This window comes from Phodopus roborovskii, unplaced genomic scaffold (assembly GCF_943737965.1).
Source record: "Phodopus roborovskii unplaced genomic scaffold, PHOROB, whole genome shotgun sequence".
Lineage (NCBI taxonomy): Eukaryota > Metazoa > Chordata > Mammalia > Rodentia > Cricetidae > Phodopus > Phodopus roborovskii.
Window position 1 is genome coordinate 24,434,498 of NW_026126571.1, and position 16,743 is coordinate 24,451,240.

A 16,743-nucleotide genomic window follows, 5' to 3' on the forward strand; every position below is an offset into this window, starting at 1 on the left:
CCTTGCCACCTATATAGGCGTCTCCCACTCTCAGGTTCCCACACAGGGTTAGGAAAGGTAGCACAAGGAACCTGTGTTGCTACATGTTGTCACGAGAGCGGTAGTTTCCCTTAGGATTCACTCCCACACATTCAGTGTGTTTTTAAAAATCAATGTGTATTTACCGAACTCGGAATCCTTTGCTGAAATTGTGTGTAAGAAGTACACTTTTCTGCATGTGGTTTTTAATTGTGCCTCTTCCTTGTTCCTTCTTGTAATGATTATATCTTTGTAGTTTACTTCGCTTTAAGGTCAGCTTTTAATAGCATATCGGCGGAGAGAGAGAAGCTGAAGCAGTTGATGGAGCTGGATGTCTCCTCCTCCCCATCTGCTCAGGTGGTCGGTCTGAAGCATGCCCTGTCATCTGTAAGTTCTGTGTCTTTGTTTCATAAATGTCTACAAATGTAGCCAGCCTTGTGAATTACTAATACCTCCCATTCCCATGGTTGCATTGAAAATTGATGATTTTCACGGTTGAGTTGAATCTTGAGTAAAACCAAACAAATTATCCAAATTATATGCAAACCTTTCTTCAGATTTAGGCATTCAAAATAATCCCAAACCATAGTAGGTAGGATTTTCCTAAATGTTCCATTCTCTGAGTTTGATTTTTTTTTCCACTTTACCTGATTTTTCTGTTTCTACTGAACTTTTATTGTATGTTTGTGTGGGAGTCTTGCAGACATTTGTCGGTTAATGCTTACACAGTTTGACATTTGGGAGATTTTGTGGCTCCAAGGCATCATACGTTTAGATTGACTTACCAAATAGCACGTGGCAGCAAGAAATTTCCAATTTACACATTTTCCATCTCCACTACAAAGTGCTGATCCTACTTAATGCTCTTCCAAATACATGAATGATATTTTATCTGAATAAATAGCATAAAACCTTTATCTTTTCCTCCCGTGGACTCAGAGAGATGAGTGGCTGTCAGGGTCATTGCATCTTCAAACAGAGAAACCAGTCATGGCCTCAGATGAGTTTCAGTAGCCACTGTCACACATAGTTAATGTCTTGGCTTCACTTTGCTGCTCAGAATGGCTGGGCTCCATTGATATGCTGTGTCCTGTGCCACCCGGGCAACTGGAGGTATCTGACACTTTAACCTTGACCTCTATCAAGAAGCCAGAGAACCTCTGGAACAGCATACATATTTGCTCTTTTCCCTTGTACCTTGGAATTTCTGCTTTAAGAAGAGGGGTAACCGTCTGAAGCACTACTGACTTGTATTTTGGGTCAGGTGAGAGTGATGAACTTTAGGATCAGGTGACCAGGGCCCAACATAAGGACTGAGGGAGAAAAAGTCCATTCATGGTTTCTATTTGTCATGCTACTGAGAAAAATAATGTTGTCAGTGTCTGTGAATGAGTGTTACAATGTAATGTTAGTGCTGGCCCTTGACTAGGAGCACACAGCACCTGCTCCAGACAGCTCAGATCCTTTCATTCAGTGGCAATTCCAGCTGTGCTATCTTTGTATTGTTGTTGTTGTTGTTTTGTTTTGTTTTAACACCGGATCTCATATAGCCCAGCTTAGGCCTCATGGAGCCATGTGGTTCTGCCTCCGCTTAAATTATAGTCATGTGCCCAAATATGCTATTTTTGAAAGAAAAATTTAAAAATAATATTGACTCACTCCATATGTAGAATCTCCATTTTAAGATTTTATTTGTTTATTTATTTTTTGGGTTTTCAAGACAGGGTTTCTCTGTATAACAGTCCCAGCTGTCATGGAACTCACTGTGTAGTCCAGGCTAGCCTTGAACTCATGGAGATCCACCTGCCTCTGCCTTCTGAGTGCTGGAATTAAAGGCATGCACCACCACGCCCGGCTTTTAAGTCCCTTTCTTAAGGTTGAGAGAAAGAGAGATCTTTTGGACCTGGGGGAAACAGCTGGCACAGCTGGACTGGTACTTTGCTTCTCCCACCCTTTCTTTGATTTATTCCTTGCTGCACACACATTCTCATCGTCCCCATCTGAGTGGCTTGACATGCTTCTCGAAGGTCCCTCCGACGGGAGGCTCCCTCAAGTTCCTTCCCATGGTCCCCCTCTCCCTTCTTCCCACAAAGGTCCAGCCTTCTCCCTAATCTGCTTGGCTACACTGGGCTATGGTTTCCAGGCCAGATTTGCACCACCTTTTCTAAGGGATGCACTCATACCCACTTTAACAGTTTAGACATAAGATAAAACACGGTGATCATTTCTTTCCTTTCTGGCTTAGATTTCTGGTTCAGCCCAAGACTTGTTTCTTCAAAATACTTCTTTTTAGAATAATCACAGAACTATAACGATGGATGTATCAATACTGAATTATATATACACACATACATATCTACAGTTTCTATCCTTTGCTAAGATTCTAGCCGCTGTTAACAGTGACGTGATGCCTCAAAGGGATTAAAATATGTGGTTACATGACCCTAGTTCTTATTCAGAGTTTCTTAAATGATTCAAGGGTTCTTAGAATAATCTATGTCCCCTATGGCCACTGAAAAGTAAAACGAGAGCCAGGCATGATGGCCTTGTAATTCCGGCTGCTCCTGGGAGGCTGAGGCAAGTGCTGAGGGAGACCATGTCCTGTACATTCAACAGTGATGATAAGGAAGGAAATAAACAAAGCCCTTGTCTTGCTGTAGACATGGCCCCTCCTACAGATAGACCTACAGTGTCATGTACAGGAGAGTCAAGCGAAGGAAGTGCACATTTTCCTTCTGCTGTGAGCCAGGTTGAGATGGGAGGTGGGAGGAAATAGAGGTCTTGGATGGTTTCTTTCACATCCATGGCTCACACCCAGCACCATGGTGTATCCATAAGGTTGCTTGTTTATTTTTTGAAGCGCAAACTGTATTCTCAAAAGTGTGTAAGTCAACCAGCATATTTCTAAGGTCCAGTGCAGCTGGTGTGATAATTAACTCATACTGGGTAATATCCACTGGCATCTTGTCAAGGACAGGAGGATCTAGGAATCAGCATGATAGGAAGAAAAGACACTGACTGGCGTTGTCTATGGCTTCCTTCTGCAGCTGTACTAACCCTCTTTCTACCTCTGAAGATAAGATTAACAAGGAGCATCCTGGATGCATTTGTTACCTCCCAGCCTTCTGCTGGAGAGCAATGGGGACAGCCCAGACACACTTCTAGCCAGGGTGTCCTGCCCAGGGATCCTTGCTCCTAACTTGCTTGTTCCCAATCCTCTGCTGCTTTTCCTGAACCGTCCATTTACTAATAAAGCCCTGCTATTTTTAACATATTCCAGGCCCTAGCACAAAACACAGATCTTAAAGAACGCTTACGCAGAATCCATGCGGAAACTCTGCTCCTCGACCCTCCCGCTGTTCCCAAGTCGGGGGACAACCTGGCAGAGGTGGGTAGGTTTCTTTTTCTGGTAACTGTTCTCTGCAACTGCCACCTGTCCCCAGCACCCGCTGCCCCGCTGCATAGCTCTCCGCTTCACCCCCTTGCGCGGCAGCCATGCTCCGGCCTCCCCTGACTGCTGCCACAGCTCTGCTCTGGCTGAGTTCTTGGGATTCGAAGTCTTGCTGGCCCAATGCCACCCAGCGCATTCTTCAGTGAGCCCTGCTTTTGTGTCCCTATGCTTTATTCCCTGTAAGTACCATTCCTTTCTATAGCGTGCGAGCTATAGAAAGGCAAGTGCTTTTCCTTGTCATTTCTGAAGAAACTGAGGTTTCTGTGACCCAGTGTCTAGTTCCTTGCAGGCTTCTTGTGCTCCGCTAAAGCCATGGTAGTCTTCACCATAACTGTTCCTTCTTCCTCCTTCTTCCTGTTTTGGTTTTTACCTCTTTCAGAACACAGCTCTATAGTTCAAGGGGGTGGGGGGTGGGGGAAGGGACTGCACTACTACAGTCAAAATCTATTGTCAGTTAACACACGTTAGAAAGGCCATTTATTGAGATGCAATACACTTTGACAGCTTAGTGGTCATTTGCCTTTGGACCCTAGTTCAACCCGTACCATAGATTTCCCCCCCCCCCGCCCCCTCCCCCTCACACACACATGAGATCTTTTCTCAAGGCTTGGGATTTTTTTTGCCCCAAATGGTCCTGTGAATGTGTTTAAAACAAGCAATTTCAGAAAAACATAGTGTTATCCTTGAGAAATAAGAATGAGTTAGTAAAAAACAGCTGTTTTTAAGTGTCTTAGGTATTCAGATGTCTACCTCAGATGTATAAAATTTCCCATTAGCAAACTGGTTAGATTTTAAATGCAAAAACAAGAAAGCAGGCTAGGGATGCAATGCTGTTAATACAATGCTGAGGACCCTCCTAAGAACCCACATTAAAAATACAGGTGTGATGGCACGTTCTTGTGTTCCTAGGGCAGGGAGGTAGAGACAGCTGGGTGACTCGGGCTATCTGGCCAGCCAGCTTAGCCTACATGGTGAGTTTCAGGCCAGTGAGACATGTTCACTTCTCTCCAAAGGTGGGCACAAGGCTAGAGAAATATGTCATTGGGTAAAATCTTTTTCCTCAGAGACCAGAAACCTAAATCCCTGGACCCCAAAAGGAGAGAACCAGTTCCTCAAAGTGGTCCTCTGCCTCCACATAAAATTTAGAAAAGAAGGTGGACAGAGCCGAACCACAAGGGATGGCGCCCACAGTTGTCTCCCCCCCCCATAAGTAAACACACACATCTGCTCACACAGCATGCACCCATACACTCACACACACGCAGGGCAGCAACAAAGGGCTTGCGTATACATTTGTAAAGGCTTCACTGTAATCGTCTTCATCCTCTTAAGAAAACCCATATCCCAGCACTCGGGAGGCAGAAGCAGATGGATCTCTGTGAGTTCGAGGCCAGCCTGGTCTACATACAGTCCCTTCTCTGTGTGAGCTGAGGGTGAAGAAATTTGAGGCCAACACACCCAGATCACCTGTCCTGTTTGCAGCACAGGCATGCTAACAGGACCACTGCCCCAGGCCAGAGCCACACCCTCATTCATGGTGGTAGCTGAGGAGAAAATTCCTCTGCAGGCACACGACTCCAGGAGAACAGCCCTGCACCCTCCCTGACGGCCTTGGCACTTTAGGCCTGAGCCTATCACCAGCCAGGCCCTTTCAAGTGTGCACATTAGCTGACACGGAGCCTAGTGTTTGTCATGTCTGGTCATCACTGAGTGTCGCTTGCTGCCAGGCACAATGGTATCTCTAATTGCACACTAATTTCTAGGCCATTCTTACTTTTTATATTACATAATATTCTCACATGAATTACATTTGCATTTTTTGTGATTAACTAGATAACCTTCTCTAAGCATTTATGAGCCTGAGTCCAGTGTATATCATTCAAGCTGTTTGTGTTTTGAGATAAAACCCAAAGCCCGGGTCTAGAAAAATGCACATTTTGGGAACAATTTCAAACAGGCATAGCCCGAAAGCTGAAGCACTCGGAACTGTTCGGGACGGTTCTGCCACAGCCTTGAGTGTGCTCTTCCACGGCGTTCTCGGGATGGTTAAATGCTTGTCTCATTCATTTCCTCTTTCAGAGAGCTTCTATTTCCCATGGCTTATCCTTTTTTTCCCACTGAGTGACTCAAGGCTGACTTTCCCAGTGAAGAAAAGTCATTGTTGCCTTCAGGAAATAGGAGCAGAAATGATTAAGAATGGTCACGTAGGCTGAAAAAACACACCAAATCATGTGTGTGTGTGTGTGTGTGTGTGTGAGAATTAACTTTGAATTTTTAGTTACTTAAAATAATTTATAACATTTGTTTATTTAGTGTGCATATATACACGTGTGGATATGCACATACATACATACTTACATACATACACCACAGGGCATGTGTGGGGGTCGTAGAGCAACTTGCAGGAATCAGTTCTTTTTTTCTACCGTGTAAGCTCTGGAGATTCAATCTAGGGCATGCAGCTTGGTGCCTGGTGCCTTTATAGGCTAAGCCATCTCACCTGCACCCCAAGTTACCTTTTGTAGGTTTCTCCCGGGAGCCTCTTGACACTTTACAGCAGAATGACAGTCCCTAACAGTGGGTTCAGTCCAAGGGCTTCTGTCTTTCTGGCCTTCCACTGTTTACCTACTTCCTGTTGCCACCTTTTGGCTGCACAAATGAGCTACTGCTGGTGTTGTGCCTAAATATTGAACCCTAAGATTCCCTCTTCTTAGAAGTGACCCACTCAGCTTACTCAAGACATACCTATGTATTTGTAAATGTGACATTTTAATATCACCAGGGCAGTAGTCAAGATTGTATTGCTATTATTGATTATCTTATTTATTTTAGACTAGAAATCAGGGGCCAGGTGGTCTGTGGGAGTAGTATTTTCTCTAGCTAAATGGAATTTAAGAATGAACAGGATGGTGACATGTCTAACAACAACACTCAGATGACCCAGACAAAAGGATGGCTTGAAGCCAGCCCACAGCTAGATAGCGAGTTCCAGGCCTGTCTAGATAATAGCAAGGCCTGTTCCAAACAAAGTAATAAATGCCATTTAAGGTACCTTTAAAACATCCGTAACTGGTCTGGTAGTGGTGATGCACACCATCAATCCCAGCACTCAGGAGGCAGAGGCAGGAGGATCTCTGTGAGTTTGAAGCCAGCCTGGTCTACAGAGTGAGTTCAAGGCCAACCTGTTACACAGAGAAACCCTATCTCAAAACAAAAACAAAAGTAAAACAAATAACCTCCCAAAAAATCAAAACAAAATCTCTAACTTAAAAAAAAAAATCTAAGAGAAGATACTTGATCCCCTTATTTATATGTGAGTTCTTCACTTTGTTTTCATGTTAGGATCAAGCACTGAACGTCACTGTACAAACCCTTCACCTTGACTCTGCAGAGTAGGGCATGGTAGTTTTCATTTTAGAAACAGGGGAAGTAGAGCTCAGAGTAGTCAAACAACTTCCACCAGAAACACAGTCTATGAAATCAAATTAGGATTTAAATTCATGACTCCTGAGGCCAGAGTGTGTGCTCTCGCCACGGTTTCATGCTTCTGTGTAAGGAACAACACCGCACTGAGCCTGAAGACAGTCTCTGGGACGGTCCTCTGCTAGAATGGTTGAGGGAATGCCTGTCTCAGACATAGACATGGCTTCATGTTCCTCCTTCTAAGAGAAATAAGATAAGAGAGGCATCAAAGCCCAGTGGGAAAGGCAGGTTATTCAATAAATTAGGCCAGTACAGCTCAACACAATGTGAAAAGAAGCTTTAAGTTTTCTTCCTTTGTGTGCTAAGATCCAAGTTAAATATAAATGTTGAGACAAAAAAATTGTTTTGAATATTTATCAAACTTCTAGAATAAGGATTCCCTAAACTGGGGAGTAATAAAAATTTTCAAAAGAAATGTTAACTAAATTTGACTTTTTCTTTTAAATAGAGAAAATATTTCAAAAATGAGATGGCATATTAAAAAAAATAAAAGCCAAGATGAATATCTTCAGTGAAAATGACAGACATATAATGCAGAAGCGATGACAGTGTTTTAAATCTGTGAACACAGATCAAATAGTGCCAAGTAACTTAAGACATCAACAAACAGTAGGCACAGATAATTCACACTCAACAGGCATACAGAGTTATTTCTGTGGGATTTTAAAAAAAAAAAAAAAAGCTGTTATTTTCCAAGTCAGTCTTGAGGGGTTTAAGTGCTAGGATATATTGAGGGGCATCATCAGGTTATCTTCCCGGTGAGTGAGTATTGTAGAGTGTGTGGACACAACCTAGATGGTAGAGCTGACTATACACCAGGTCCATGCTAGAACCCACTATAGAAATGCTTACAACTTTGCATTTTCTTGCTGTAAACCAACAAAGACTGGAAGTGTCACCTGCCTCCGACTTTTGTTCCACGGCCAGCACTCCTGGGCAGTAGTTCATCTCTTGTGACTGGAGTGTGTTCCACTGGACGCCTCCTGGAGGAGCGCCTGTGGCTGGCTGGCTGTTGACTGATTTTCCTTATGTAAGTAAGTGAAGTCTAAGGTCTGAATAGAGAGCATAACAGCTGCACATCCTGGGAGCAGCTGTGTGGTACCACTGTCAGCAATGCGTCTACTGCATGTCTAACAGCTAGACTCAGTAGGCTCGTTCACGCCAGCATCCACAGATGGGAGTCAGTCATGCTGTGCTGTTGTGACATCACTAGGGGGACAGGAATTCCAGTTCTGTTGTGACCTGTGACACTTGGATGGAAATATCATTGGCACCCGGCTGTACTTAAAAATTCACAGGAAAACAGGAGTTCAGAGAAAGCCTCTTGTATCCTTGCAATAATGTTATACACCTCGCTTTCAGTCTAATGAAAACGAAAATAATTTGATCAGTACAACATTTTCCTAAATTGTGGTGCTAGAGAAAACAGTTTTCTTAAACATGGAAGTCACTAATAATCCCATGTTTATAGTCTTAAACATTCTTAGTAATTTTACTTCTGGAAATGATTCTGAAAAATAACAAGGTATGTGCAAAGACATACAGATGCTGCTGCCCTAGCTTCGCAGTCTGCAGGAGCCCTTACCTTCCAATGCGGAAACTGAATTGCCCCTCTGTAACAAACAGCTGTCAGTTGAAGTCCATTCTCTCAGAGGCTTTTTCCTGGCCTGGGAACCTACTCACAATGTGAAGTAAGAAAGTGTATTGGATAAGGTACACACTGTGTACAACCTGATCCCTGCTTAAAAGCAAAACTAAAAAGTACACAACTTTTTTTTAGGTTTGTGTGTGTTTGTGTGTGTGTGTGTGTGTGTGTGTGTGTGTGTGTGTGTGTGTGTGTGTGTGTATGTTTTAAATAGGGTCTTACTCTGTATTTTATTTTTCAAACACATACTATTATCCTAAGAACATATTACTAATGTTGGGGAAAGTTATTTTTGGTGCAGTGTTGTTTGAGAAAATTTAATTTTATTTGTAAATAGTTATTACAAAACAAAACTACATGAATTTAAAAAAAAATAGGAGAGAAAATGCCCAAAGGCTTGTAGCAGTTGTTGTAGTGTGATGGGATTTTGGGTGTTACTCGCCCTTCTTTTTGTCTTTAAATTTCCGGACAGCTATTCCTGAGCTACAGTGAGGGAAGGCATCTGTGCTGAGCTGTACTCCTAGTTTAGTAAGTAAGACCCTGTGTTCTTTAGAAAGCTGTGCCGGGGGGCGTGTGCTACTGTGTCCTGGTGATTTCAGTATGAATTCATAAGCACTTGCTAAACTTGTGGGACACCAAGAACAGGTAGGAGCTAGAATCCCAAATCTGAAATGTTTCAAAGCCCAAATGGTCTGAACAACATAATACCACACATGGAAAATTCCATAGCTGACCTCATGTGACGGGTGTCAATCCAAAATCAGTTCTCTAAAAATACTTTAAAATTACCCTCAGACTACGTGTATGCGCCCATAGGGAACGTAAGTAACTTTACGCTGGCACTTTGGCCCATTTCCTGAGATACCTCATTATATTTTTAAAACTCCATTTTAAAAGTGAAAACACAGCTGCACCTGAACATTTTAGCTAATGATTTGCAACACGTATTGTTATCAGTGTGGATAAGTCAGGAAATCCTTTTGATCAGCCAGTTGGGGAGGAGGAGGCTAGAGCAGATACACGTGGTGATGAATTAATGAGTAGCACAAGTAAATAAATCATTAGCATCTCTGAAAGTCAGGGCACAGGGGAGATTCTGTTGCCTGCATGAACATTTAAGGAGTCCTGCTGGGCACTGCAGTATCTTCAGCTCAGCAGCCTTGAGTCTGGGTCTGTGGGTGGTGGGGAGACATTTATTTCCTTTAAGAAAGCAACCACCTGCTCTTAATGACTCCGGTCTCATTGACATGGCTGCCAAAACAGTATCTGAACAAACATGACACCTAAAGATGTGAACACATTGGCAGAGGAAAATCTCATGGGGACCTCAACCCTAGATGAAGAACTTGACCTACTAAGAGGTGCAGGGGCCAGATAGTCTCTCCCAGGAAAGAGTCCCCCAGTTGGTTATATAACATCACATGGTCAGTCCTGAAAATGTACATACAAGTAACGTTAGACAGTACTTTTATATGTAGGAATGTGTGTGCTTGAGTCCATTCATGCACGTGTGAGAAAGCAGTTAAAGGAAAAGAACCCATAAATTTGAGAGAGAGCAAGGGAAACACCTGGGAGGGTTAGAGGGAGAAAAGGGGTGGGGAAATCGTCTAATTATATTTTAGTTTCAAAAAATTATTTTAGAAAGAAAGAAGCTGCCATACTTGGAAGTCTTTATAGGGGATAGAGAAGACTGGATTTTAGAGGCTATTTAAACCCAACCTTGGGCTGTCACAGAAAGGCTCCCAGAGAAGAGATGTAGAATTCCCTCTGTTCCTAAAGTTCAAAGGATTCACTGATAATTAGGAAACGGCTGAGGTCCCAGCAGGTCTCCCTGGGCACATATGTGGGTGAGATGAGCAGAGCATCCCGAGCTCATGGGACCTTTGGGCATGACAGCATCTGCCTGAACTTTTTTCCATCTGGTCTGTGACTCACTGGTCAAATGAATGACAATGTTGGAGCCACCCCAGCAGGCCAGTGAAGTACCTGAGCTGACGAGGGACTCAGGAGTCCAAGGAATTATCCTGTCCTAAATCTGCCCTAATCAGGGTCAGAATTAAGATCACCTTTGCCTCCACTTCCGTAGCCCAGTGTCTGTTGGTGGCTCTGGTCTGATGTGTACACGCTCACAGGTCAGAAGCCTTGTTCAGTCTCCAAGCTCATATGAGTGGCTGGAGACTATATACAAATATTTGCTTGATTCATTCAGTGGGGTGGTAATTTTACTTGCACATAGAAGAGAAAGCACATCCCGAGTATCCAGGATCCTTCTGGATACTTCTCCATGAGTCTGGAAAATGGAGGAGCATGAGAGAAAAGTAGAGTGTCATTCTACTGAATTGTAGAGTCATGCCTAGGGCCTGAGGTTTCCTTCCCACTCATCCATGAATAAGGAGTGATCTGCCATCATGGGCATCTCTGGACCAAAACTCAGAATGTTAAAGTGATTCCCTGGAAGCAGCATGCTGGCCTCCGAATAGGCACTAGAACACCCTGCTTGAAATCAGCCATACACTGAGGAAAGTTTAGACTGGCAAGAAGCACCCTGAGAATACAAGGACATGCTTCAGTATTGGAACCTCCCTCCTCCTCAAGGGAAGAAAGCAAGGTTGTGCTTGAGATTTGTGTCACATGTCTGAACAATGTCCATGCCGGTAAATGAAGTGTCCTTTGCTGGAGAACTTCGTTTCTCACTTTGTTTTCTGCGAGGCTTGCTTCCCCTTTGAAGCTGACCTCTGCTCTATATTGCCTGTCTGCATGGGCCTGTGATCCAGTGTTTGTGCAATCACATCACTTGTGTATTTTGTTTTTCTTGAGATCGTTTTTAAATACATGTAATTTTCTTTCTGCTCTTTCACTAGGAAACCTCTGGGGACGAAAGCCGAGCCCTGGTGCACCAGCTCTCCAATGAGAGCAGGCTGTCCATCACTGACTCCCTTTCTGAGTTCTTTGATGCCCAGGAAGTTCTGCTATCTCCTAGCTCTTCAGAAAATGAGGTTTGGATGTTGTTTTCAGTCAACCAGTTCCCAAGTCTCCTTTATGTCTTTCTTCACCAGACTGCTCAGTAAAGATCTGTCAACAAAAAAAACGCTAGATTCCACGGCTCCTCCATACTATTACATTCTGAGTGTTTGCTTGTAGTGCACCCCCCCAAACACAAAGTGATGCCATACTCTAGGGAAATGTGAAATTCAGGGTGTTGGACTCTTGTTTTTGTTTCTTAGGCGTGTTGCAGTTTCCCATTGCTAGTTGTGAATTCTACCTGTGTTTTATATCCAGTGTGTTTTTTAATTGTGTTAATTTGCTTTATACATTTTATATCATTACTGTCTAACATGTTTATTATGTTAATCTATACTTATAAACATTCTTTTAGATTGAAGTATAACAAAGTCGTACTTTCTGGAATAGGCAGGCCCCACAGTTGGCATTACTATGTATGATTTTTATCCATTAAATATAGAGACATAAAAATATAGAGAAATATAATAAATACTTATATATGTTATATACTATATAAGATACAATTTTGTTTATGTACAAACTCCCATGAAAGGGTCTTTTTTTTCTACAAAGAATTAAAAAACAAGTTGCTAACTCCGTTATTCAAGTAGTAGCATGTTCTGGATATGATTTTTTATGATGACAGTAGTAATCTTGGAGTTTTTTTGTTTGCTTATTTTTCTTGTAAGAACCAAGAATATCTAAGACTGTCCTCCCTTCTCCTTCTGTCCTCTTTTTCCTTCCCTGGGATGAAACCTGGGTCCTTTGCCTCCTAGGCAAGCACTCTACCTGAACTCCCTGCCTTAGCAGTTTGCTTGTGTTTTGCTGTGAGCATCACCTAGGTAGATTGTGGAGCAGGGGAAGGTGTTCTATGAAAATAGCACCCCAATTATTTCTGTGGGTTCACAATGTGAGACACAGCATGAAAGGCTGGTTTTTTTGTTTGCTCTCTCTGTCTGTCTCTCATGCGTATTATCTCTTCTTTCCCACAGATTTCTGATGACGATTCATATGTCAGTGACATAAGTGATAATCTGTCCTTAGACAACCTCAGTAATGATTTAGACAATGAAAGACAGACCTTAGGTAAGTGGTACATTACAGGGTCTCTGGAAAGCCTGCAATGCTCTCTCTCTCCCTCCCTCCCTCTCCCTCTGCGTCTCCCTCCCTCTCCCTCTCCCTCTCTCTCCCTCCCTCTCTCTTCTCTCCCTCTCCCTCTCTCTTCTCTCCCTCTCCCTCTCTCTCTCTCCCTCTCCCTCTCCATCTCCCTCTCTCCCTCTCCCTCTCCCCTCTCTCTGTGGTCAAACTTGGGTGTCAATCTTCTAGTATCATCTACCTTACTTTTCCATAGAGTCTCACTGCCACTGGAGGCTTTCCAGTTAGGCTAGGCTTGTTTCCTGGGAGCCCAGGGGTCCTCCTGTCTCTTCTGCTTCTGCCTTCCAAGTGCTGAGATGCTGAGATTACAAATGTGCACCGCCGTGCCTCATTAAAAAAAAAAAAAAAAAACAAGGGTGCCCCTTGTATAGGCAAGCATTTTCTCTACAAGTGCAATATAGGATATGTATTCTGTCTTAAGATACCGAAGTATTGTTGTAGTTCAAGAATTTGATGGGAGGAAAAAAAATAATCTGATAGGGCATGTATAACAAAAATTCTAAGTGATAGGTAGCTTCAGATATTTAGTTCAGAATACACTCCTCGAGGTATCCTAGGCTACGCCTTCATTATTACTTAATCCTAAGGAGGAAAATAATGACCCAGAAAGATATTTTTGGAACTGTCAAGCTGGCTCAATGGGTGAAGGTACTCACTACCAAGCTTAGAGATCTGAGTTCCATCCCTAGGACCCACAAATTAAGAGAAGACTGACACCCACAAGTTTTCTGCTTTCTCTCTCTCTCTCTCTCTCTCTCTCTCTCTCTCTCTCTCTCTCTCTCACACACACACACACACACACACACACACACCACCACCTTCACACTGTGGCACATGAACATCAAATAAATAATGTGGTTTTTAAAGAAAGGTATTTGACAATACAAGTGTGGGGCCCCTGGATGTCTCACTAATCCTAAGCAGCTTGTGACTTCAGGAAGCGGAATGGACAGGTTAGGAAGATGCTCATAGAGTCAGTGCCACCAGGCCCATGGTCCTCTGCACAGGTCTCTTAACATCTGACACTCTCAGCCTTGGCATCTCGTTTGCCACCACTGAATCCTCGCCCGTTTTCATATCTACACAGATGACAGGAACTCTGCAAGACCCCTTTATTTCAGTGTCTCAGCTCAGCGAATGTTTGTGAACTGTGTCGATGGACTGTCTAAACACTACAGAGCCACTGCTTTGAAAACTCCAGGGGTGGTGGGTAACGTCCCACCATCTACAAAGCCTCCTTTCTGAGTCACCTGCTGGCAGGAAGATACTTCACTGAGTAGAAAGTCACCCCCTGATAGAAAACCCCAAAGCCCAGTGAGTTAGAAGTAAAAGGTCACAGATGTGAATGTAGGTTGTTTTCTAGGAAAAACACAGGATGAAGAAACAAAGAAACGTCATTCGCTCTCTCAATAAGCAGCGAGTGAGTGGTAGGAGCACCAAAATGCTGCTCCAGCTACAAAGGAGGAAGATGACAAAGGCTGAGGCCCCTACCGCATGTCCCAGAGGCCTTAGGGAGGGAGTCAGGGAAGCACAGAGTAAACAGGATGCAGAGGTAAAGTTTGAAGAAAGAATTGGTCCAGGATGTAGACAAAAGCTATGCTGCATCAGCAGCAGCTGAGATGCTCAAGGAGGTGGTCGGGCTTCTTCTCTAGCTTAGTCTGTGGCTGTTTAGCTTGAACATCACACAACACAAACTGGGAGGAACTTCTTTCATCTGAACTTAATACCAGAAACAGATGTCCCCAATTCTCTGTAGACATTCTCTGATGGTGACAGGGTTTCTGGACATCTTGAAAAGAGGCTTGCAGAAGTTACCTTCATATATTACAACTCAGTGTGCCTACTGAGGAAAGAAGGAAAACCCACTCTTCTATAGGTGTAGCTCAGCTGAAAGAGTACTTACTTAGCATGGGTGACATCTGCATTCTGTAGCCAGCACCATGTAAAATGAGACATGATGGTGTTCTCCTGTAATCCCAGGGTTAGGGAGCTAGAGGCAGGAGGATCAGAAATTCAAGGGCTTCCTTTGCTACATCGAGAATTCAAGTCCAGTCTTTTGAATATACAAGACTCTGTGTCAGGAAAGAAAATGAAAACAGCTAACCCCACAGCTCTCCAGCTATTACACTAGAATCCCCCAGTGCAGCAGATGCTTGGTGTTCAGGGTACTTCTTATCAGTTTCTCTTCCCTCAAAAAAGCACAGGTCACATAGCGGGACCTGCTGCTGGGCCCGATGCCACCAAAGTTAAGTAGCTGAGAATATGGAGAATATGGAAGGAAGGGAACCCTACAGCACCAGCCGCAGCAATGTCCCTTGTTGGTTATGTGTGCTGTTCCCTCCATCTGCCTCACTTTCTTCATCTATAAAATGGGGATGATAGTGCTATTCTCTTCATGAATTGATCCCAAAGAGGAAGAATAACACGTGTCAGAGGCTGAGGGTGAAGAGCGTGGCGCGTGTGAGCCATGAGTAGCATGGCCGCGGTACTACAGTAGCAGTCTTTGAAGTGTCAGACTGTAAACCAAAGAAAGTATGAGACTGCCTGCAACGATGTCTCTAAAGATGCTACCATTTTCAGCTATGGGCCTGTGCCATATTTGGCCCATATAACCAATTAAAGTAAATGTGGAACTTAACTGGGTGCCTTAATTAACATGCAACTTACACAGCATGACCCCAACTTCAGACTTTTCTGTTCATCAAAGCTGCCTCTGTTTTCAGAGGGACTGGTCATGTAATGAGTGAATGCTTAGTGTTGATGTTTAGTAGATGAGTACACACGAAAGTGATGTGCACCTATTCATCAGTACAGCAACAAGATGTCATTTGAAAAGAGATTCAGGGTAGGAGAGAGACACCACAGGGTGAGATAAAGAGGCAGGCAGTTTTACATACGTGAATGTAAGTGCTTCGTGCACCAAAACCTCCATGGACCAAGCTTAAACGTCAATGCCAACTCAGGATAAAATTATAAAAACAGATATAAAATTGTAAAATAGACATAAAAGCAAAAGGAAGGACAACAATTTATGTAGGATGGAGAAATGATCACAAAAGCATTCCAGAACATACCAGAAATGTCGCAAGTGTCAATCAGAATCAGGGGGCAGCATTTAAAACAAACAGTGATGCTGGGCATGGAGGCATGCACTTGGAATCACAGTGCTTGGGAGGCTGAGGCAGGAGAATCACAGGTTCAAATCTACCCTGGGACATATAAAAGGGCCCTGTCTGAAATTACCATGGTGGGGGGCAAGAAACCAATAGTGGCAAGCTTAGAAAGGGTTCAGAAGATGAACGTTCACAACTGATCTTGTCTTACGGAAAATGTTGTACACCTGTGGTAGTCAGGGTTTTCGTCACCGTGACAATCACCTGAGGTGAAAGCTTAGAGGAGAGAGGGTTCCTTTAGACCTATGACTTGGGAGATTTGGGCCTTTCATCATTTGTCCCCATTGTTGTGACCTGTGGTGGGTCAGAGCATAGGATGGAGAAGATGAGTGAGTACAGCAGGACTTCTCATCTCACCGCAGCCTAGAAGCAGAGGCAGGACCAACAAGCAGCCCCAAGGGATGCCCTCTCCAACCCCACCTATGGTCCTTCACTGTAAAGCAAATGTCAGTGATCAGCCCATGGGTCAGGTCAGAGAGCTCCTGATCCAGCCAGGTCTCAGGGACTGGATGTGTCAGCTGGGGAACCCTGTCTTCAACACATAGGCTGTGCATGATGGTGGGGTTGCTGTGGATCCCACATCTACTCAGGTCTTTTAATAACATTCAGATCGTATGAACCAAAAGCACTGGCAGCTTCTCTGGTCAGTCCTCATCCATATGTGCTGATAAAATGATCAGAGGTCCAGGCAAATAATTTAAATGTGTGGTATTCCATACTGTGGGTTACTGTTGGGTTTTCTTTGAGTTTTTTGAATTGTAGCTGAACATCTAGAAAAACCTCAATGGCCCAACAATAATGAGTGATTCAATACA

The 16,743-nt window shown here is 43.6% G+C and overlaps 1 protein-coding gene across 4 annotated transcripts in view; it reads left to right on the forward strand.

Annotated features, from left to right (window-relative positions):
* The window catches only part of Osbpl3 (oxysterol binding protein like 3), a 160,028-nt gene that overhangs the window by 113,273 nt on the left and 30,012 nt on the right, over positions 1-16,743 (forward strand). For 2 of the 4 annotated variants that reach the window (XM_051202784.1, XM_051202783.1), the window contains 4 exons: positions 275-405; positions 3,299-3,406; positions 11,459-11,593; positions 12,593-12,686. In XM_051202784.1, coding sequence (XP_051058741.1) covers positions 275-405; positions 3,299-3,406; positions 11,459-11,593; positions 12,593-12,686 — 468 coding nt within the window. The remainder of the gene's footprint in view (positions 1-274; positions 406-3,298; positions 3,407-11,458; positions 11,594-12,592; positions 12,687-16,743) is intronic. The other 2 variants (XM_051202785.1, XM_051202786.1) reach the window with 1 other exon arrangement.